The 24,265-nt window shown below is 32.6% G+C and overlaps 1 protein-coding gene and 1 pseudogene across 4 annotated transcripts; both read left to right on the forward strand.

Annotated features, from left to right (window-relative positions):
- Positions 1 to 5,577: 5,577 nt before the first annotated feature.
- On the forward strand, positions 5,578 to 7,024 carry LOC18609941 (adenylate isopentenyltransferase 5, chloroplastic pseudogene; annotated as a pseudogene).
- Positions 7,025 to 9,578: 2,554 nt separating this feature from the next.
- Positions 9,579 to 24,240, forward strand: ARC3 (GTP binding protein). Of its 4 annotated transcripts, XM_088803488.1 has the most exons (17): positions 9,579 to 9,996; positions 10,804 to 10,862; positions 13,114 to 13,178; positions 13,551 to 13,655; positions 14,380 to 14,514; positions 15,394 to 15,442; positions 16,916 to 17,028; positions 17,113 to 17,184; positions 17,452 to 17,562; positions 17,783 to 17,964; positions 19,839 to 20,102; positions 20,207 to 20,283; positions 20,425 to 20,822; positions 21,500 to 21,604; positions 21,708 to 21,845; positions 23,452 to 23,618; positions 24,091 to 24,240. In XM_088803488.1, exons 1-17 carry the CDS (start codon positions 9,665 to 9,667, stop codon positions 24,161 to 24,163), a joined length of 2,445 nt encoding a protein of 814 aa, XP_088659614.1. In that variant the 5' UTR covers positions 9,579 to 9,664; the 3' UTR covers positions 24,164 to 24,240. The 4 variants fall into 4 exon arrangements, with proteins under 4 accessions (XP_088659614.1, XP_088659613.1, XP_007045378.3 ...); XM_088803487.1 differs by having other exon boundaries at positions 23,452 to 24,240; XM_007045316.3 differs by lacking the exon at positions 13,551 to 13,655.
- The last annotated feature ends 25 nt before the right edge of the window (positions 24,241 to 24,265 follow it).

Raw genomic sequence — 24,265 nt, forward strand, 5'->3', positions numbered from 1 at the left:
TTACAAATTCTATCCTCAAAAATCCACTTAAATCGACTTGGGAATACATCTAACTCCTATCTCATTCCATTTTGAGAAAAATATTATAACGGACATAAGATGTCGTCCGTTAGCTGATGTTAACACAAACATCAATTGAAAATAAAAATCAACTTAAATACTAGAATTAATTAATTGCTTAATTACTAAAACATTGCTTTCATAATTAATTTTAAATTTTACTAATTTTGCTTATACATTTGGAATTTGATTAATTACTAATACATAATTCTTCATAATTAGGTAAATTATGTAATTAATTCCCTAAAGCCCTTAATTAATTTAAATAAATAAAATATTATATAATATTACTAATTTAATTAATTGCTTAATTACTTATAACACATTACATAACTTAATTAACTAAATTACTTAATTACCTCAGTAAACACCTTAATTTATTTAAATATTTTTAAAATTAAATAATATTACTAAATTAGTTAATTGCTTAACTACTAAAACTTTTTTCATTTGATTAGTTAAATTATTTAATTAATTTAATAAAACCTTAATTAATTTAAATACTTTTAAATTTTACTAAATTTACTAATACATTTTGAATTGATTAATTACTATCATTCGATTTCTTAAATTACTAATTTAATTAATTCATTAATTACTAATACATGATTCTTGATAATCAGTTAATTGTGTAATTAAAATCCTAAACACTTAATTTATTTAAATAAATAAAATATTATATATATTACTCATTTAATTTAATGATTAATTAGTTATATTACATTACATTACTTAATTAACTTAATTATGTAATAAACTCATTATCACCTTAATTAATTTAATTTTTTTTAAATTAAATAATATTACTAATTTATGTAATTACTTAATTACCTAATTACTTAATTAATTGCTTATATGATGGTTTGTGTTCCATCAGATGGAACTTTGTCAACTCAAGATTCTTTACTTTAGGATCTTTATCCTTCTCATGTGACTTCTTCTTGTTTGTGATAATATTCTTCTATTTGAAGATGATTACCAAGATCTTCGAGGGACATCTCTTTTTTCTTATGCTTTAAAGTTTTCCTAGTGTCTTTGCATGAAGGGGGGAGTTTGTCGATAATAGAAAACACAACAATAGTTTCATCCATTTTAAAATCATATTGCTTAAATCTATTTAGAATGAGTTCAAACTCATGAAATTGATCCGAAACAGAATACTCATGTAAGACCTCGACCTTTATTGGCTCGTAACTAGGTGTAGACACGATAACATGGGCTAGGGGTAATTTCGTCATTTCCTTAGTGAGCCCCTAGAAGTATGCTTTCAAACAATATTAAGGCCTAAGTAGGCCTAAGGCATAGATGAATGATGAAAATAAGGGTAAAATGATGAAGAAAATAAAAATAATGATGATTTTCAAAGTAGGGGCAAAATGGTCATTTTTCATCTTGGGTTAAAATTTTTAAGTTTTCATGAACCCAAGCATTTCTAGACCATTGTGGACTTTGTTTTAGTGTCAAAAGAGTAAAAAGATTGCACAAAAGATTTAAGGAGAACAAGCTAACTTGTTAAGGGCATTTTCATAATTTAAGTGGAGTTGGATAAGCTTGAGTTATAAATATCATCTTCCAGCAACTTCTTCTCACATTTTCGGCAGCTTCTTCTTCTTCTTCTCTTTCCCCTTTCACGTTTCTTCATCCTCCATGGGAGTTCTCTTCAAGCTCCATAACTTTCTCAAGTTAGTCTCAAATTTCATGCTTTTGTGCACCTTTTCACAAGCCCTTTGTGCTCTTTTACTTTTTCACCTTAAAAAAAAAAAAAAACCCTCCAAAGTCTTAAACCAATACTTTCTCTCACTAGCAAGGTATTTTAGAGAGAGAAATAAAGACTCTCTATAATAGTTTGGGAATTCTTGAGGAAGAATCCAATTACAAATCTAAGAAGGTGAGTGTTGAAATTAAGTTGATATTTTTAGTTGTTGATAATGTTTAGTAATTTGATTTGTGAGTGTTTTATTATTGAGATTGTTTAATCATTTTTAGTGTGACTAAAGTAGTGCAAATAATAGCCGCTTAATGGTAGTTGGATACTAGTTAGGAATATCTAGCAGAACATAGTTTAGGAGGTAGCTTCTAAAACTATAATTATGTGAACTGAATTAATTGTGATGCTAATGTAATGATAGGTTCCAACGAAGCCCCACCGCCCCATTTGGACCATTAGAGGAAGTTAGAGTTGAGTAAAGATTTAATGAATACTGGTGAGTGAACTTGCATTTCAAAATTTCTTTGGGAAATGTAAAGGTATTTGGGTGAAACATTTGAATGATTTTATCCAACCTTTCTTTAAAAATGTGTGCTTATGAACAAGCCCTTGATAAAATGTTTTTGATGTTGTGAAAAATGAAATGTGTATAAAGATGAATCTATGTGCTCTTATATTACGTTGGTATGTATATATATATATATATATATATATATATATATGAATATGTGTTGTGCATTGATGAATGATGTTGTGTGATGATGTTGAAGTGTGCGAGTAGGGAGTGCATACGTGATGATGATAAAGTGTGCGAGTAGGGAGTGCACACATGATGATGATATTGCATTGAGCTTAGTGTGGCGGGATGGTATGCTTGATGATGTATGTATATATATAAATATGTGCATTATAAAAAGTTCATGAGCATAGTATATGGTTGTAATACATGTGAAATCTTGCATGTTGAACCTTGGAAATTTCTAAGCATTTTCAAGTTGATCTTGTCTTTACAGCAAAATGGCCTTTTCTTGAGAGAATGAAAACTTGTTGTTGGGTGTCCTGTTTCTCGCTACAGTGAAAAACTCGCGGGTTTAGGGAAGTTGCACTGGCCTAGTTCTCGCTGTAGCGAGAAACATTCTATCTTGATTACCTCCTTGTTTGGTCACTGCCCTATTTTCCACTTCTTTAACACCATAGTTGATCATGGATTTCCAACAGCAAGGAATTAATTAATTAAGTTTGAAATGAAGGGTTTTAGTGAGAAACCCTCGGCCAGTTGAGAACCCTCGACCAGCTGATAAATTGAGCCCAAATTACCCTCGACGAGAATGCTTTTCCGCTGCACCGAGGACCTCTTGTTTCACTTGACTTGCTTGAATGCTATTAAAGTTTTCACTCTTCAAATCCTTTGTTGTGCATGGATATTTTATCATCAAGTGATTAATTCATTAAGGGTTAATGAGGGGTTTTAATAAGAATTAAACTAAATTGCATTGTTTTTGAAAATAAGTGCATTATGATTTCTTAACTTCTCTTATCGATTGCTTGTTCCTTTCTTTTGTTCACTCACTGGGTTTATACTCACTGTTTTCAACTTCATGTTTTCAGATCAGGAGGCAGCTGGTAACTAGGTCGAGGTGTCCTTGTAGATTCGTTTCCTTGATAGGTATCTCAGCATTCAATAGCTGAACTTTCGCCCGAGTCTCTCCGCTGGAAGTCGAGTCTCCCTTTTGTTGTGTATAGACAAACCCGATGTAAATTATTAAGATATATGGTTTAGACAATATATGTATATTTGATTGGAAATGCCACTATGAGATGGCAATGGTTAGAATTATTTTGAATTGAAATTATGAAATGTGACTTTAATAACTTATGATGGAATGATGGATAGGTTATATAAATAAGCATGCTTGGACTTAGTGGGCTACGTCCATTGGGTCCATGCGCAGGTCATGGCCCGAGATTTGGGTCGTGACAAGTCATCAACCATTGTATAATTATTGAAATGACTAACCAAAACTTTCTTGCTACTTACATCTTTAACCATGTATCTTACGTCCACCTTATCCTAAAGTTTTTTTGCACTAGTTTCATTCCGATACACATGGAACAATGCATCCAACATTCCATTAAAATGTGGTCCATGCATATATAGTCGTTATTATCCCATTTTTGCCTCAAATGAGTTGGGTTCAGTAATTTTCCTTCACTTTCTACTTCTGATGTTGGGGTATCTAGAACATAAGCGACCTTAAATTTGTAAGGAGAAAGTGCATTTTTTTTGCCAACAAATAAAGTTTCCTCCTTCAAAGCAGTCTAACTTCAAAATGTTGGTAGCCATCTCCTTTAAGGAAGTCATTTTGTTGAATTCCAATCACACGAATATAAGTATTAAAATTGTTGGTGCAAATGGGTTTTATTTCGAATACAAAGGAACTAGTAAAATTGACTTCAAGGCGTGCCTTTATAAACGTTATGTTTAAGGCTTATTTCATCCCCACCACTAGCTACGCAAAAAGAAAATTATGTGAATAGCCTTAGGGATACAATGAAGTCGATGTCTAACTTCATCCTACACTTACAAGAGTAAACTATTAGACACACCTGAAGGTTGCAAAGTTGTTTGACCTTTGAGTTTAATTTTTGTGGCAAGTTGATTATAAAGAGTTTGGACACTTTTGGTAAACGGTGGGAACTCAAAGTGTTTTTTTTTTTTTTTTGAATTTTCATTCAATTCATAAAACTTCCTTTACTCTTGCTTTTCTGTCTTTCTTGTTTTGTTGTATGTCAAAATGGTTGCCAACAAGTCCTTTATATAAACTTACAAATGTCTTTTCTTTAAGGACATAATCCTTTCATTAACGCACATATATGTCTTAAACACGCCTTTACATGTTACAAAACATAACTTTTGGATAAAAAATATTGTTCCAATAATTACCTTATGAAAAGACAAGCATTCATACCATAAGACATAACTTTTGAGCCACAAAATGAAAAAATAACTTTTCATATCATAACTTCTGAGTAGTAGTGTTTTTCAATTGTCTCATAACTTTTGTATTTAAAGGTGCTTTCTAAATACTACTTTATCAAGAGGCATACCCTTTCACGCTAAAAACCACCTACAATCCAATAATCACATTATGTGACGTAGCCTTTCAATTGGTATGTCTTTCCAACCTTTCATATGAAAAAACATAACCTTTCATTTTGAAAATATACCAAAAAATGATTTACAAATATGGTAACTAGCTAATTATACATGTTATATCCATATACAAATGTTATGACAATTCATGTTCAAGATATATACATGGAAACTTATTATACAGATGATTATAAACCATTTTTGCAAATCTTTCTATTCTCTAGTATATGCAGTTATGGTAATTTGTTGTAAATAATAAATTTGATGAAAGATTGGCCACTATAAAAGTGTTCAAATTGTAAGGCCAAGTATATATATTTTCTTAAGTTAGTCTCTCATCCGTTAAACTTGCTTCCTCCACTTTTGTTCAAACTGTTCTTAAAGTTGGAATTTGCTTTGCAAAGTCACAAATGGCATGGCTTATAAGCTTAATTGTTCTTCTTTCACTAGTTTTCATCTTGAAGGTAGATGACTAGCTCCTTCTTTCATATTTTTATGAAATGAGCATGGCAAATTCTTACTTTTGGGAAGGCTTGATCTATTTTTTAAATTCTACACAACTATTCATCTTTTAATATGTTTATAATGTTTATATTTTATTTTCTTCTGGGAGAATTTTATATATTTTATTATTTGTTTGATGTAGAGCGTGATAATGCGTAATGCTAATTTTGAGAAAAGTGGGATAGAAAAAGCTTCAACAAGCAGGTGAATTCCCATGCCTAATTCATGATTAAAGTTTATTTGTAGTTCACTTGACTCAACTATTACTAAAACCATCACCCTTTTGGATCTATATTATGTGATCATTATAAGCTTAAGCTTTATATGTTAAGAGTAACTAAATGACTTGAATCCTTACATCAACACTATCAATTACATTTCTTATCACTTCTGGTTTGTAGAAAATTAATGAAAAATAAGAATCCCATTTCAGGTAATGATGTGGGAGATTACGTCTTTTTAACTCTTATTATTCTCGTTTCTCTTAGCTTATTCTAGATTGTTTTTAGGAAGGTAAACAATAAAAACGAACAAACCTACTACCTACCCAAGTTATTAATTATCAAGTTTAATAAAAATATAGTAATCCTTACTGTAATGAATAGCAATATTTTTGTTTTCAACTCTTATTTGACTTCATTTCTATCTTGTGATAGATAACATGTAATTTATGATATAGAAGCCATTATCTTTTGTTGTATAACCCAATTTCGCAAACGCAAAAATAATTGTCTTATTCTTATTGTAGTACCTTGGCCACGAATTCTGTTGGTTTTACTCAAAACCAAAAGAATAAGACAAAGGTCATTTTTGTGATGGGTGCAACAGCTACCGGTAAATCCAAACTTTCCATTGACCTCGCAACCTATTTCTCGGGCGAAATCATCAACTCGGATAAAATACAAGTTTATGAAGGTTTAGATATCATCACTAACAAAATAACAGAGGCCGAGGGTCGTGGTATACCACATCACATGATAGGGTTTGTTGATCCTAACAGAGACTTCACCGTCGATGACTTTTGTCGCCATGCATTGCAAAATATTGATATTATTTCCAAGAAAGGAAAACTCCCCATTATTGCCGGAGGGTCAAATTCTTATGTAGAGACACTAGTGGAGGATTCAAAATTTAAGTTCCAAGACAATTTTGAATGTTGCTTCATCTGGTTAGATGTCTCCAAGAATGTTTTGTACAAGCGAGTAGCAAACCAAGTTGATGAAATGGTTGAAGCGGGTTTGGTGGAGGAAGTTCGGGGGATGTTTGTTCCCGAAGCTGATTATACCAAAAGAATTCGACGAGCTATTGGGGCTCCAGAAATGCACGACTACTTCATGCTTGAGAAAGACACAAACATTAATGATTCTACCAAAAACGAGAAACTGGCCCATGCAATTGAAGAAATTAAAGTTAACACTTGTATGTTGGTAGATTCTCAATTCCGAAAAATTCAACGGCTAAGGGAGGAACTCGGGTGGAAAATGCACCGAATTGATGCAACATCCGTGCATGAGAAATGCGGTAAAGATGCTGAGGATGAATGGATGAAGGAAGTGTTAGAGAAAACTATAACAATAATGGATGAGTTCTTAAAGTAGAATGCGAATTTCATCCCTTAACAAATAAAAAGACATGTTTGGAGTTGACAAATAGGACATGGTTTATGCTTGGTGGTAATAATTGTGACAATCTTATTTAATCTGCCCTATGTTAATTGTAGTGCTGCTCAATCTTTTCTATATGTTGTTAGGTGTTGTGTTGCTTGGTAATGCGTTAGTTTCTATTTGATGCTTCGGCGGTCGTATGGCCGAAATATTTGTGTGGCATAGGTGTTTGTTTCTGTAATGTTTAAGTGTTGTAATTGGACCATTGTAGTGATTAGATGGCTTCATCATCCTTGGCCTCGTCAAGTTGCATTTTGTTACATGAATCAATGAAATAAACTTGAGTTGATTGAGTAGAAAAAAAAAAGAACAATTAACCTTTTTTTAAGTGAAATAGTTTATGGGTGTTTTTTAATATTTAAACTTATCTATTTAATATGGTTCTATATATTATCCAATGTTAAATTCTTACATCTGTTAATCATGAAGTGGTTCATAACATATCTCTTATGGATGGATGCAATGTATGCATGATAAATATAATTAAGAATAAACCAAGCTTGAGATATTTTCAAAGACTAATTACAAAACAAGCTTTTTCTCTTCATTATTTACAAAAAATAATGACTTTATGTCAACCCTTATTTTGCTAGTTAAACCATTATCATTCAATTATATAAGTTTTATCTTAAATTTAAATAGTTGGCTAAATTATATCAATGTTTGAGTAAATTGAATCATTATTCTTCAATTTCTATTTTAATTTTTTTATTTTCATTTGTTATCGAAAAATTTTGATTTTTTTCATCCACAACTTTTTTAATTTATTTTAAACCATCAATCCATCATTAGAATTTCGATGAAACATTGATGAAATTTGTCACGTGACACTTTATAAACATAAATGTGGGAAATTTAGGTTTGGGAGCACTATTTATGTTATTTAGGCTCTATTTAGTTAATGTTTTTACTATTAAATGTAAAAGTAATGTAACTTTAGTTGTAATATAATTAATCTATGTAGAAGTAAAATCATGCACCTTTTCATATAAAACAATTATATTATAATTGTTTATTTTTTATTTTTTATTTTTTATTTTTGCTTTTGAATCCAAACACATTTATCTAAAGAAAACTTTAAATAAAGTTTATTTCAATAAATATGTGTTGCAGATAGTTCATAATGCCATAATGGACTAATGTTATGAATAGCTTTTAAATAACTGAAAAGATGATAATTTTCAAAAAAAAAAAAAAAGGAATAGAGATACTTGACTTCAAATAATTTTATTTTGTGAACAATTAATAAAAGTTTAATCCAGTTAACGGATATCTATAGGCCTTGCTAAGGTCAATAAAATTTTTGTTTTAAAAAATATTTTTTCATTTAAGAAAATATTTTTACCAAATTTAAGAACAACCGTATATTAATTATAAAAAATATTTCAATAAAAATTCTCTTATAGAAGGATTTTTCATTTAAAAATGGCCTTCTATCAAATAGTCACTCTCTTTACGCTTAATCTTTTATGATTGCATTCTCACATCTACGACAGTTTTGCATAAATCAGGTAAGGGCGAGTAAAAGCTAGTTAAAACCAACTTAACCAACAAAAGGTGATTATTCTAGTTCAGTTAACTTAGTTAAAATTGTTAATTTGTTTAAGGGGTTGATTAGATTAGTTAAATCCGGTTGGTTCGGTTTAAAAATTTTTAAGTTATTTAAACCGAATTAACACACTTTATATTTACTATCTTTTTAAGGCAAGTCTTGTATGTATTTCATTCACAAAGCTTCTCCATACTCACGTGTAAATTAAAGGTTCAAATTGCATCAAACAAATGACAAATAGCAATTAATCTCTTTAGTATTTTATTTTTTTTATTTCAAATTTCTTTTTTTTATGTGTATGAATATATATTTCATACCAATATTCAACTTCCCCATGTAACAAAAAAATTAAATTTTTATAAATCTCTTTTTAAGCATTAGTATCATTGACATAATGGAGCTTCATAATTTTTTTTTTCAGCCGGAAAGGATTTGTATTAATCACATCAAGTAAATACAAGAAGAGTTCACATCAAGTAAATATAAAAAGAGTTCAGCCAGAAGCATTATTGGAATATTTTGGTAATTAATATATGGTTTTACTTAAATTTGGTGAAAATATTTTTTAAAAAAATTCTATTAACCTTAACAAGGTCTATAGATATCTGTCAACAGGATTGAACTTTTATTAATTGTTAGTCTCTTTATCCACTCTAAAATATCTTTAATATGTGAAAATCATATGCAGCTTATCAAAGATTAAAACTATAATTTTGTTTTAATTTAATTTAGATAATAAAAAAATTATATCTAAAGGTTTAGTAGCAAAACTAATATATTATTTGTTGAGATATATTTATTATTGGTATTTATTTATTCCTGGGTTTCCAACCAACCCAAAATAGCCCAACTAATTGGGCCTGAACCACATTCCCCATACTTTATTTGGTTTAAATTTTATTTATTATTATTATTATTATTGTTGTCCAGATTGAAAACCGGTTCTTCTTCTCTTAAAAGAGAGGAACAATCTAATACTGTTGTAAAAGCCAGCTGACAAATTTTTTGCAACAAAAAAGAAGATGCCCGCTGCTTCAATGGAGGTTCCAGTTCTCTCAAGTTTTCAATCAGCTTCTCGCATTTCCTTTTTGACGCATTCCTCTTCAAAGCTTGTTTCTTTCAAATCTTACTTTGGTCCCATACGTTATGGTTGTAAAAGATTGAGTTGTAACTTGAAGTCTTTTGTTAAAATTTCGATGAGTATAGAGAAACAATCTAGCTCTGTAAGTGGGTACGGAAACAACAGGGAAAAGAATAGTGGGATAGTGGAAGTGATTGCCATTGGTAGTAGGAAAGATGCTGTGCTTGAATTGTGCTTGGACTCGCCTTTCCAATCGTCTTCTTTGAGATTTTGGTAAATGCCCTATTAATTTCTTTTAAAAAAAATTTGTTTTGTTTTTAAAGGTTTTAATTTTTAGTAGGCATGCTTTTGGTAAGTGGGTATGTTTTCATTTGCTTATTTATACATGTTCCAAAGGGTAGAGCTGATTGGAAGTCATGTTATTGTCAATGTTGCTTTGCTAGTAAGGTTTTCGATTACGGTTTTGTTGCAAGATAGACATATGTAATATGGTTTTATGGTTGGCGATACAATGAAAAGAAGCTAACTTGGAAGGCCTTGTTGTCATGTTAATCTTGTTAACCTCAAAAGTTCTGGCTTTCTATACCTGCTGAGAACATTACGCTCTTCTTGCTTTCAGTTAGAACTGTGTATGGCAACTGAAATCAGTTGCCAGCTTGCTGGTGGCCACTTGCTTTGTCACACTTAGTCTGTGACATAGGCCAGTGAGACCACTTTGGTAGAGTAGTGTCTTACTGACTCATATCTAGGGGCAAATATTTTGTTTAATAAATAGATCTGAATTGCTTTAATTACAACTAATGAGAGGTTTGACATATAATCTCAAAACTTCTTCAATGGCATGAAGTGCCAAAATTGCTTCAGTTTCTCCTTTTCTATATTGTTCCCTTTCAAATTCTGCCTTAGATTGTTGTTATGAATTTTTGTTTTCTTCTTCAAGGATACTTTCGAGCAATCTTGTCATAAATTTAAAACAAAAGCTTTTGGCTTAAGCTATAGTTGTCAATTATTTCTTGCCTCCTCTCTTTTTCAATGCTTATATATTTGATATTCTCCCTCTTTGTTTTTCTTTCTGTCCAGGAATATTCTCATGAAAGGCACATCAAATGTGCAGTTACAACAAAGATTCCTAGGAAAAGGTTTTTTTTTCCCTCTCTTTAACTCTTTAGTTAGTGTATCATGCTGTATCAAGCAAACATCAAATTCAAATTTGAAATGATTCCTGACCGGAGAATTCCATTGTAGTTACTTTATCTTAAAACCAATTCTTAGGTTGGCTGTTTCTTTGAAGTTTCTTGTATTACATGCAAATTCATTTAAATCCTTTATGATATTTGAAGTGGAGATAATTCGCATTACATTTGGTGAAAGATCATGATTTCTAGCATACTTAAGAACCAAACTTTGTTTGTCATCAGACAGCTACCAATGCTAGAGCCCTCCTTTTCTTTAGTGACTTTTCATAAATTATTTTGTGCCTGAAGGAAACTTGAGTTTTAGCTAAGTAATTTTTGTGCCTGATTTTCTTTTCCTACTAAAATGATTAAGGCAAATGTGAACAAGGCATGTAAGGAGCAGCCGATGTGAATTTTCATTATAAACTTTTGGCTAGCTCTTTCAATCACCAAAAATCATGTGAGCACATATTCCAAATAATAAATAAAGTAACAATCATGACACTAGCTTACTATTATGGGTATCTAAAATTAATTTACAATTTGATAGTCTTCTTTTAAAATTATTGAAGATGTTTAACCCATCATCTTCACATAATATGTTGACAGTATTTATGAAGGGTAGAAGTGAGAGTATATTACGAATTTATGATATTTGGAATTCCTTTTTCTATGGTTTTAGTAATAGCAATGTTACTTTTTGTTTCAACACTTGGAATGTGTAGGCAGAAACTACTGAAATATGTTTCTCATTCTTTGTTTTCTTTCCACGTGGGTAAAAGAGAAATGGTGTCTGGTTATATGAAGTGGTTGTAGATGGGGCGGGGGCAGGTGGGTTGGGTGTTTGACAGTTTAGATTGAGATTTTAGATTTACATTTATGAATCTTAATTCAGACTTATAGCTGGCAAAAGAACTCATTGGATTCCATAGAGGCATAAGCCTATTGCATGGTAAAACCACTGTGTTGGAGCTTAGGCGAAAATAATATCTTTTCCACTGAACACCTAATTTGACGTGTTTGTGTCTTTAGAGGTTGTCTTTACCATGAAAGATGATTTGTTTGTTCCTGTGTCCCAATAAGGGTCACTGCCTGTTTTGTGCACCTCTTCCTTTTGGTTGATTCCTTGTGTAAGGGATTCAATTAATAGGAAGCACTTGTGGTATTACTTAGTATGTCATAAAGAATCAATTTGTTGCCCTCTCTGGTGACAAGGGAGGTATTGTTTTTTATTTTCAATTTGTTTGTTGCTCAATGAGTCATGCCATGTTTCAGTTTTAGGAACATGAACATCTTTGGAATGCATGTTCTGGTGGATGCGTGATAATTGTTGCTTCACTGAATGTGTTTTGGCATTGTTTCTTACCAGTTAAAAACTCCTGAATAAAAGTCTGTGTCAAATTTTTGCCAAGCGAAGGTGGTAAAGATCACATTATCTTCTTTATTCCTTTTGAAGATGTAATGTCTTAAAGTTTTACATATTTCTATGGCCAGTCATAGAGAATGCTCTTTTCCTTTTCTTTCCCAAGTAAAGATGCATGTTATCCTTGTCATTTTCTGGTATATAAAAGGCATTCCTATATTATCATTTTTTCGTAATTGTTCGAGCATTCTTCAGATGTGCTCTATGGCTCTTCTTTGCTTCATTCAAAGAAGCATTATATTGTAACTTTACTTTAGGAAGATCATTAAATCAAATATCACTCTGACTCAGTCATATTAAGTTCTGAATTAGAACTAATGCTTTCTCCTTTTACTTGTTTCTGGAAATAATTACCAACTACTGAATATTTGATTAATCCTTTTTTTACTTTTTTTTGGAGTAGTTCGCTTGCCTCGTGGCTATAAATTGACTTTTGTTGTACCTTGTTTCACCATAACCTTGCATATCTTGCTGCAACATTGAGAGAAAGCGTATAACAACTTAGGATAGTTTCAAATTATAATAATTTGCTAAAGTGGTAAAGATGGGGTGGGGTCAAGGTAGATATTAGATTCATACCTTATAGAAAAAAATGAAAAAAAAAAAAGAAGCCTCAGGGATAACAAGACAAAGAAAAGGAAAATGCTGAAAACCTGGAAATTTTTTTGGGGTTCATTACTTTTTCCACTTTGTATTTTAATATTTTGATATGTGTAAATTTCATAAGCTTGTCATGACATACATGCAAAAACTCTAGCTAATTTTTGTTGTACATTTTGTTCTCCTTTGCAGATATTACACCAAGGATTGTGGAAGCTGCTATTTTCGTGCAGTCATGTTCAAAGGCTATTATCCTTGTTTGTACATTCCTTGACTTGGACTCTTGCATCTTTTGTATGTTTTATTTTTAAAAATATAGAAAACAATGAATGCTGATTATTACTCGTCATCAAATGAAATACTATACAAAAGCTGTTTGCAATGATGATGTAATGACCCTCCTACTATGAATTAAATAAAATGAAAGTCTACAAAGAATACAATGCCACACGTGGACTAGATGCAGTCAGAATGGTTATTAGAGCAGTTTTTATATTTTAGTAATTAAGTAGCATATCTACTTCTACAAGGTGTATCAAATGTGTATTAGATATCATAAACTTTCAACATCCGCAATCTATATGCTATAATTCATTTACTTACCTTATATATTTCATTCTTCTTTATAGCCTTGCTCCTGTTCGAAATTGCAAATGCTAAGATGTGCGAAAGCAAAAGATTGTTATATTTCTCAGCCAACTTCCCTGTTGGCTCAGTGTTTTCTTAGTTGTAAGGTTGAAATAGTACTACTGTTCCTTAGAATACTACTTTTGTTCTATTTATCCTATTTGTCTCTCTCATCTTTTTGTAGTGTGCTAACCTTAAGTAAATTAAATTACTTTACATTAGGCCCCTCAAAAGACTCCAAATAAGACAAAAGTTAAAGCAAATTAGTCAACCTACAAAATCTCAGTAGATTTTTTCCATGACATTGTTCCTTATGTCAGTCTTCAACTACCATCATAGATGATTGGCCTATAAGGAATTTTTGTACAAATTTTGATTTGGGGGCGTGGTGGGGGAACTGACATGTGTATGGCTAGTTTTCACTAAGGATTGCACATCTTTTCTTTTAGAATAGGGACATTATTCAAAAGAAGCATGTCAAAAGGGTTATTGGAATATATTGACCTTCCATAGGATGACCTTTCTTGGTGTGTAGTCTATAGTTTAGTGCATGACAAAGGATATTGACTCAATCTGCATAGTTGATTACTTGATTTAATTTGCCATAAAAGGGTCAGCAGACACAGCTTCAAAAGAAAAACCTTAGAGGCCTTATTTGGTTTGACAGTGGTATTTTATGGTTATTTGATTATTCTGTTAGTCTTATTGGTCACAGTTTTGAGCATCAGTAGTGATTCACTTAGGGTTTGTGCTGAATTTTTTATAAATGAAGTTACAAGATAAACTTGGTTCCAATTCCTTCTCCTTGTTTTTTTCTTTTCAATTAACCAGGTGGCTGGTGCTGGATTTGGCCTGGATCACATTGCAGCAATTGACATTCTTAAAGCAATAAGATCTGCCAATGGATTTGCTGTTTCTATCATTTTAAAGCCTTTCAGTTTTGAAGGACAGAGGCGACTTGATGAGGTCAGTAATGCTTCAAAATTGTGACATGACCTGCTTGACCATGAAGAACATATGAAATTTTACTCCAAGAAAAAGAGAATGCATGATATAACAGTTTAAAATCATCCTGTATAATGTATATTATTCTTTGACATAAATGGCCTTAGTTTCAAGAACTGAATTTTCTACTATATAGGTGAATTTAGAACAAGAACAACATCCATTCTTTTTATATGTCTGTCTGTCTCATGGCTAAGTCAGAATAAAGTGGATTATGCCATGACATTTTTGGTACTTATGTGTTGGAGTCCAACTTCACATGGTTGCAAATTCAAAGTTAAGGTCCGCAATATTCCTTGAATACAAACCATTGGCAAAGTGATCTTAATTGATATGTGGAATGTCACTATTATTTTGGTTTTAGGTGCAAGCCAGACCATGAAACATTAAACTTTACAAAAAGTTATTGAGTGTAGACTATGCAACCCAAAAATATTGGAGAATTCATATAGTCTATGATAAATAGGTAGACAAATTGATGATATAGACTGATTAGAGATTACCTGCTTACTTGGATTATGTTAGCTAAAGGTCATTCGCTTTGGTTTTATAACTAAGTAGAATTATAAATGAGGATTTGAAGATCAGCAAGAGTTGAATCGTACCCAGAGTCTATGGATCTTGTCGCAGTAATCTCCCAGAAGTTAACTAAGTGTTTGGGTGGTCAATTGATAAGTACTAGGCACGAAGTTATGCAGGCGTATAGGCCTTCTTACTGTGTGCCATTAAGGGGGAGGTTTAAAATGTGAGGTTATTGGGTTAGCTGTGAACAGCAGTTCAAACTGATACTTTTCATGCTTCCTTTTCACCACATATCATAACTGTTAAATCGATTTGCAGGTCAAGGATTTGGTTGGAAAACTTCAAGAGATTACAAATTTTTGTATTGGTAAGTATGATACAAGCATTTTGTTAGTTGAACATTCACCATTTGTTTAAAAATGACTGGATGACCAAATGTTATCAATTATGAACTCCCAAGGGGTTCCTCATGGACATATAGAATCTTTTATTGCGACATAACTATGTTAGTCCTCCCAAGGTTATTCTACATAGCATCCTGATGTTGCTACCTGCCATTATCAAGAAGCTACTTGAACTTGGTACTTTTTGCAAAACAAGTAGTTTCTCTTTTTTAACAGGACACCTGGAGGTTTGCTATGTCTCTTGGTTTATTGGAATCACATTGAGGGTCATTTTTGGTGGTAGAAAATATGAGGCTTCCTAGATGGGCAACCATTCTTCTTAGGGGTGGCTATCTGTCTGGAACCCTGTGGAGAAGAAGATTGCATGTTTTCATTGACATGTGGCACATGATGTAATTCTGCAGTATCATGACATGGGAGCTCTAATCAGTCCTTGCCTTGCTCTCCATGTGATTGCAATATTAGAAACCTGCTGGACCTCTATCTTAACCCATTTATACTTGTTTGCTTAGGATTGTAAAACCAAATTCTCTTGTTCTTATTATCTGATCTTCCAGGATGCTTTGTTCTTCTTAATTTATCTATGCAATTCCCTGCAATCAGCTGCAAGGGTGGTGAATACCTGAAACCTACCATTATCTGAGTTATGATTGAATTAGTCCATTCCGCATAATTAACATTATGGATAACAATTTTTTCCCAATAGAGAGTCTTATTTTATTTTGTTTATGGAACCAATTGTGGCAATATTAAAATCCACCCATCAGAAGAGACACATCCCTTCTAAAAGCCACCACTACTAAAGTGACCCATCTACCGTCACTTGGTATAAGGTGCTCATTCCTCACACTCCATGGCTTTTAACAATTTAACATTTTTCTAAGGTGCTCGGGTTTTTCAAAGTTATGTATTACATTTCATTGTATAAATTCTTCAATATGCTTTCCATTAACTGTTACACTGATCAAAATGATGGTTCTTACTTTTCTAGGTGGCCTAAATGACAATCTAAAGTTTAGTCATTCAGTTGCACAACTGGTTTTTTAGTTTTAAATTCTTTTTTGAATGACATCCAGTGGTTTAGAACTGATTGATGGACTATGTGAGCAGTCCTCTTTGGTTGAGTAATTTGAACGGTTTAGCTATGGTTATCAAGTTCATGCTTTTTCTTTGATTGAGATTATTATGTGTAATTACTAATGAAAACTAAATTTCTGATAATTATAAGAGAAACCAATGAAAAGAAGAAAGGGGGTAGAGAGGAGATATTTTGAGTTACTTGGCTATACTTGTTCCAAAAATAAATAATAAGTCACTTCTAATACAAACTGCCCATTCTGATGTTGGTAGTTCCCTCTGATTTTTCCTTTTTGGTTCTAGACTTGTTAACCTTAAAGTGGCACATTAAGTAGTGCTTCTTATTTGCACTTTTGCAGATATTGACACTGACACCTTGCTCAAAAATGAGTTGGTAACTCTAGATGAGGCTTTGAAAACTGCAAATTATGCTGCTTTACTTGCAATGAACACAATATCAGTGGTCATAAGTGTAAGCATTTCTTCTCCCTTATATGGTTGGAACTTAACTTTTGCACCATGCTCATGTCATTGGTGAAATCTGGGAACTCTCCAGGAGAAGCAAAGAAAGCATATTGATGCAGTGCATGATGATATGAAAGAACTTAGAGTTTCAGAAGTTGTAAATGTAAGCTGACCTGACGCTTTTTGCGATAGTTATTACTTATTTTATTATTTCTTGAACTTTTGTATTTTGTTCTTAAACTATGTTGTTTTTCATGTATTTTGTTCTTCATTCCTAATTTGTCTTTGCATGCTGCTTCTGGCACCTTTTTCTTGACCTTGATTGAGGAACTTAGATGTACAAAGTTTCTTGTTCCCAATTATAAGATTTCATTGCTTACTTCTTTTTAGTTTTCATTAACTTTTCTTAGATGAATGGAAACTGGTACAGATTCTTGGAAAGTACAAAGAAGCAAAACTTGGATTTGGTGCTGGCTACAATATCAGAACTTCAATTTCTCAAGCTTTGTATGAATGCCCTTTTATTGGTGCAGGGGTAAAGGTATGATTGAAGGAAATTTAAATGCGCATCTGGCATGAGTTTCTTTTGAAGTGTTGAGTTATGTGCATATGTGACTGCATGCATAACTTTGTATTTTGTGTTGTTTAATCCTCATATGGTTTTCTTTGCAGTTAAAATCATATCATTGTTTTGAATATTTTTGTGATATATGAGCAGCCTACTGTGGTTTATGTTATTACCATTTCATTTTTGAACATAGGACCTCGATGGCGTGGTTATATGTGTTGTTGCTAGTTCAAATGTAATCAACAACAATGATGTGCAAGCCTTTTTGCATACATTCCGTCAAACTGCAGAGTACACAGAGGACATTATAATATCTGTAATTCATGAACCTAATCTGGAGCCCAACCTGCTAGTCACAACAGTTGTTATCTTGGGGTAAGAATTCTTGCTTTAGAAATAAGATGGCAACAAATCCATTACTAATGTTCTCTTAGTTATAAAATTGTCAATTTGGTATTCTTTAACTGGATATGTTATTTTCCCTAAAACTCTGATGTGTTAGGCATTTATCAGTAGATTAGTTTTTTCATGAATTCAAATTCATTTTCAGGTTTTTTCACCTTAACTTCTTTGGTTTGAGGTTTTGGCACCTAAAAGTTTAAAAGTCCTTATAGACCATCACATTGCAAAGAATTGTTCATCTGTTAATTATTTATATAAACTTGTATGGCTGCACAAACTAGTTGTTTCTGCCCATTGTTTGTTAGTTTTTCAGAAGCAATTTCCTAAACCAGAGAGTAATTCATGTTTAAACTTATATCATAAAGTATGATTATTGTCATGAGGTATAATTGAAGTGTTGCTCTTTATTAGTGAAAATTCCCTTTTCCCTTTTCTTTTAATTGATTGGAGGCAGCTAACCTTCTTGTTTATGTCAATATTGGAACCAGATCTATGGCATTTTCTGTTCAAGCATAATATATGTACTTAGACATAGGGGAAAAAAAATTTTCGGGTACTTTGCAGTATTCTGGTTTTTGAGAAACCAAACCAAATGCTTTTTGTAACTGAACTGACCTGGATGGAATTCCATCAGTTCGGATCAGTTCCTTGGTTTTCAAATTTTAACGATTTTTAATTTTTTTAAGTATTATTTTAGAATTAAAATATATATTTTTATTTTAATTCTAAAATAAAAAGTAATATAAAATTTAATTAAAAAAGTACAATTTGGTCCATTGCTGATCATTTTGGGTTTTCATTGTAAGTATTGTAAGTGAACCAAACCAAATAGATTAATGTAATATTCTGATAATTGTCACTACCTCTGAGACAGACCTCAGAAATGTAGACAAAAAAAAAAATAGATTAATGTAATATTCAAACCAAAACCAAATTGAATATGATAAAAAAATTGATCTGGACTGAACCGAACACTACAGTTCAAATGCCTTCTTTGGGTTTTTTTTTTTTTTTTTTGTTCAGCCCTACTTAGACAAAAAGGTAAATTTGGCCCTTAAAACAAGTATTGAATGTATGATTGAGCTTTGTGACATTTATTTAGTTCAACTAGCCCCTCAAATTCTTCATTTTGGTTAATTTGGTCAAATTTATTCAAACAAACTGTTCATTTTACTGACTTGGCCAGTGGATTATCACTTAAAAAGCCAAAAGGACATCAGCCAAAACTCAAAATGTACCTAACTTACAACAGTAGAAGTTAAATTTCAATTTTATTTCAAAATAGACAAAAATGATAAACATAGGGAGGATGGTGAATTTAGTTAGGCATATGCACCTAAGAGCAAGTATCTTTTCCCATGTCCTGGATATGTTCTCTAAAGCAAGCCTATAAACATCAGGTCTTAGTCTTGGCTGAGAATTTATAAGGCAAATAGGCATGGCAATGAGTTGCATTGAAATCTTAGAATGCAGCTTCCTCCCTTTCCTCCCTTTGAATGAGTTGCATTGAAATCTTAGCTATGATAGGTTCTGCTGCATGATTGTTAGGAGGTAGATATTTGATTGAAGTTTAATATGTAATTCACTCAATTCATTAGACTTCTTCATGGCATAAGCTCATGGTAGCCATTTATAGGTAAGCACAAACCTGATGGTAGTTTTATCTTGATGGTGACAATATTTAGAAACTATGTAGCATACATTTTAGTTTTTATGATTACTGTCTTTGCAGTTTGTTGCAACATCTTTTACTCATTCTCAATTACTGATATGGCAGTTATGAATCCAAGTTCTGTTGGCTGTTTTCTCTTCTTCTTAGCCTGACCTAAAGCTTTTGTGATTTCCAGTCATCTTGAAGAACAAACTTCGCAAAAAAGCAGCATCTTTACTAGACTGGCACAGCATTTCCCATTTGTTTTCAAACTTTTGAGGAGTAGTCCTTCACAGTCAAATGGTACTTCCAGAAACAATTTCATGGTGATAAATAAGATAGATTCCAATGAGATGGAAAATAAAGTAGCTTTGGAAGGCATACCTGGAGACTCTGATGATTACTTTGGAGGAATTGAGAATGTACAAAACAGGAAACCCAGTGATCTCAACTCTTTGAGGTTCAGTTGTAACTCATTGACAATTTGATTCTCTTAAAAGATTCTCTCTTCAGTAAACTGCTTATAAGCTACGAATTGTTTTTCTATTGGATAAATTATGACAGTGGATCTGATCAAAACGAGGTTGCTTCATTAGATGGAACAACTGATTCTTCCACTTATTATGATGAAATTACTGAAGGTAGCGATAACAAATTTCATTTGTTAGATTAGAGTAACCATTCACAATTTGATGACTCATGATTGTCTAAGTAACTGTCAAGAACCTGAAGATATTGCATATTGGAAAAGTGAATCAGCTCATTCATTTTCCATATTCCAGGTATTCCTACTTTCCATCGCGACCCACTGAGTGGCTGGAACTTGGGTCCAGGACATCAGCTTGCGCAGGAGTGGGCCAAAGAAAGAGCAGCTGACTCAGAAGCTACTCCGGTGCTTGATAATCTCAGCATCTTCTGCCTTCCTGTTGGAGTAAGGTCTTCAGAAGAGTTGACAGAGGGTGTCAATACCTTGTATGCCTCAGAATTTCCAGAATTAAAATCTGAAAATGATGTCAAAGCCCCATCATTTCTGAGTTCAAGTAGGTCTTGGGGTGCATTGAGTGATGCAAGTTTGGAAGTGATGAGGGAATTTTATAACACTGCATCTACATTATTAAAGGGAAAGACTGATATTTCTAAGAAGCAGGGAGTACTTTCTGTTCGTGCAGCTTCTATGCTGGTAATCTGCATCTCATTTAACGTGCTGTCTGTTTTCTTTTAGTTCAGCTTTTAAGGTATGTTAATTTTCTAATTCCTTGTTTGGGCCATGTACTGTAAGAGCAGTTTTAAGGCATAATGAATATTCTTTGTCAAATATGGACTCGTACTAGTTTCTTATCCTTGTCTTGGAAGGTGTACAATCATGCTAAGTAGGTTTACACTGCAATGTCTTCAGTTATAAAACCTGTTTATTTATTGTTCACTTACCATCTGCATTTGTTTTCATGTCAGCTTAGAGTATTGATCATTGTAGTTAATTTTACAATAATTTGAGTATTCTTTAATACTTATCTGAAACTGCAATTTGCAAAAGAGACATAGCTAGAGTCCAGAACACTGCCAGGAGCTTAAGTAAAAGGAAAAAGGTTATCAGAATGCTGTTATCAGAAGTGGATCATTTTTTTTATTTGTTTAGAAATGACAGGTTTGTCTATTAGTTCATGTTATGGCTCTCTTTTACTGCAAGCCTTAGTTCAATGATATGATTTTCAAAATTTAACCTTATTCCAAAATTTTCTTAGAGATTAAATCCTTAATATTTTATCATTTAGCATGTCTGTCATCTTTGGGTTTGCCTTGGAGTTACAGGCTATCTCTGAGTTATGACTTTAGTTCTAATTATTTAGTCTAACACAGGAAGCCGAACGAGATTCACCAAAAAAGTGGAGTCCTATTGTGGAGATGCAGTACAGAGGAGGAGTTTACAAGGGGCGATGCCAAGGAGGTCTTCCTGAAGGAAAGGTACTCTGATATAGCCCTGGTTTATTTGACAAAACTCGCTTCATGACGTATATTTTTTTATTGGGAGATGAAATCAGATGACAGTTGAGTAAATTTTACATAGGGTCGTCTTATCCTTGGTGATGGAAGAATTTATGATGGTATGTGGCGCTATGGTAAGAGATCAGGTGTGGGTACATTCTACTTCAGTAATGGGGACGTTTTCCAGGGATCTTGGAGAGATGATCTGATGCATGGCAAGGTCAGGCACTCCTTTTTTTTTTCAAACATGAAGCTGATCTGCTTCGATAAAAATGACAATGTCAATATTGGCTTTCTTATCCACCTCTCCATATTTCATAAAAAACTGGTAGTAGCTGTTTAACCCTTTTTGTCTTTGAATTTGTTATTTGTCCAGCTATATCTGGTTCTTATTATTGAATTCAGTAAATTTTGATTCTCTTCTTAGTCATTTCTCCAAATTATCTTGGTACTTTACTTCAAGTTGAATTTTGCTTTGGTTAGAGTGAAAACAGTACCAAGTTCAAGACAAGTTAAGAAATTTAGGTAGCAAGATTAATTTTTTTTCAAAAGTATGTGACTTGTTAAAGATGGGAGAGAAGATCTATGTGGTGCAACGAATGAGAGAATGGTAATTGACAGGAAAGCAACAGTGTCTTTTTCATTCACATTGGACAGGATAGGTGACTAGAATTGCTCCAAAAAATACTAGACCGGTAGATTTGATCCTTTTCCTTTTTTTCTTAATACAAAGTGTAGAGAGGGTTCTTGTAATAGGGTCAGGAAGTGTTGCAAATAAGTAAAAAGGATATATCGGAGGCAACGGAGAGGACGATTGGAGCAATTTCTGAAGTACTAAGTGTCATAACAGTTGGAAAAGAATAAATGAATAGCAAAGTAATGATTGAGAATAAGTAAAGAATACACTAGTGGTAGAAAAACTGTATTGCCAAAGTATTTGATTAAGACTGAGAATAGGTATAGAATAGGCGAGCGATTGAGTGAAGCTGCGACGCACTAAGTAGAAGAGGACTAGAGAGAGAAAATTTAGAGAAGGAGGCTCTAGGTGATAATGTGTTAGCTCTGAGAAAGTGAAGATCTTTAAATGAATTGTGAAGGCTCTCTATATATAGTGCTAAAAGTCGCGGTTACTCTAGAATAGGCTTTAATATACAGAATAAATGACTTTATTATGAAAAGCTTTAATGTGAGTAATTGTTACTATAACCCATCATGCGGATATTAAAATAGTAATTTAATTATATATAATGGCTAGAAACTTATTATATAACCGTTGAGGTAATTGGGTGTAATAAAACTTGTTATCGAGTAAAAGGTAATAGAGAAGAGGGATACGTGAAAAGCTATACGAAAACAAGAGAAAAAGGTATACCTGAACAGGTACACGAGAACAAGATAAGAGGGAGAAACACTTGTGAAGACCTCTTAACTACCTCAATATTTGAACCATTAAGCCAAACTCTCCAAAGCACCCTAAGATGAAAGTAATCAAGGATCCTGTCACTTATTCTGGGTTATTTTCATTGGTAGTGAAATGGTTATTATATGCGAAGTAGTTGTTCCAATTGTATTAGTTGTCCCGCATAAGTAGTGCTTCACTTGCTCTAGTTGTTTTGCATGAAGTAGTGTTTCACTTGTTCTAGTTGTTCTCATTATTTTCTATACAGAGCATCATGCTGTAAAACAATTCTATAGAGAATAAGTAATAACCAAAATCAACTATCTACACAGAGCATTTATTTTGTTTCTAGATATGATAGATGATATATATATATACTTCTCTTTCTAACTTATTGGTGATAAAATTATCTTACATGGTCATGTAGGGTTGGTTTTATTTTCACACTGGAGATCGGTGGTTTGCAAACTTTTGGAAGGGAAAGGCCAATGGTGAAGGTCGCTTCTACTCAAAATCTGGTAATGTTTTCTTCGGCCATTTTGAAGATGGATGGCGACATGGCCACTTCCTTTGTATTAATGTTGATGGAGCAAGGTGTGTGTTCATATCACAATATAACTTGCGTGTCATGTCTAAGATCCTACATAAACATGTGCTTATTAATCACTTGTGGTTTTTTTTGTTAAACTAATAGATGGACAGTTGAATATGCAGTAAAAATTATTAGCTTCAATTGTTTATGAAGCATGCATCTCCTGTACAAACATGTGAGATGATCTTATACTCTAGATACGAATTCATGTAGCCATCACCTAGGTAAAACTAACATGATTATGAGCAATGGCTACCTTTGCAATTCTGTGTTGGAAAAATGCAGATAAATTATCCAGCACTATATAGGAATGAAGTGTTTCTTCATTTTCCCATGATATCTGGTAGACCGATAGGGATACGCCCCCCCTCCCTTCATCCCAGAATAAATGGTTATCTTTGAATAGATTCTGCTATCACAAACTGCATCTACTGTAACATGACTTGTTTTTATTTGCACTCTCTATATTTATAGGTCCATTGAGATCTGGAATGAGGGTGTTCTCATGAGCCGGCAGCAGCTGGACGCGGATGCTGTTCTTGAATAAAATCTCTAATCGTGTGTGCTGTTGACTATATATCCTTTGTTTTTATCGATATGATATAGCCACTATGTTTGGTTTTTTTTTTTTTTTTGTTTTTTCACTCCT

This window comes from Theobroma cacao, chromosome 2 (genome assembly GCF_053813885.1).
Source record: "Theobroma cacao isolate CCN51 chromosome 2, ASM5381388v1, whole genome shotgun sequence".
NCBI classification, from domain to species: domain Eukaryota; kingdom Viridiplantae; phylum Streptophyta; class Magnoliopsida; order Malvales; family Malvaceae; genus Theobroma; species Theobroma cacao.

Coding starts and splice junctions, on each gene's coding strand:
- ARC3 (XM_088803487.1), top strand. CDS start 9,665: ATGCCCGCTGCTTCAATGGAGGTTCCAGTTCTCTCAAGTTTTCAATCA. Junction 9,997..10,803: donor TCGTCTTCTTTGAGATTTTG/GTAAATGCCCTA, acceptor CTTTCTGTCCAG/GAATATTCTCATGAAAGGCA. Junction 13,179..13,550: donor GTTCAAAGGCTATTATCCTT/GTTTGTACATTC, acceptor TCTTCTTTATAG/CCTTGCTCCTGTTCGAAATT.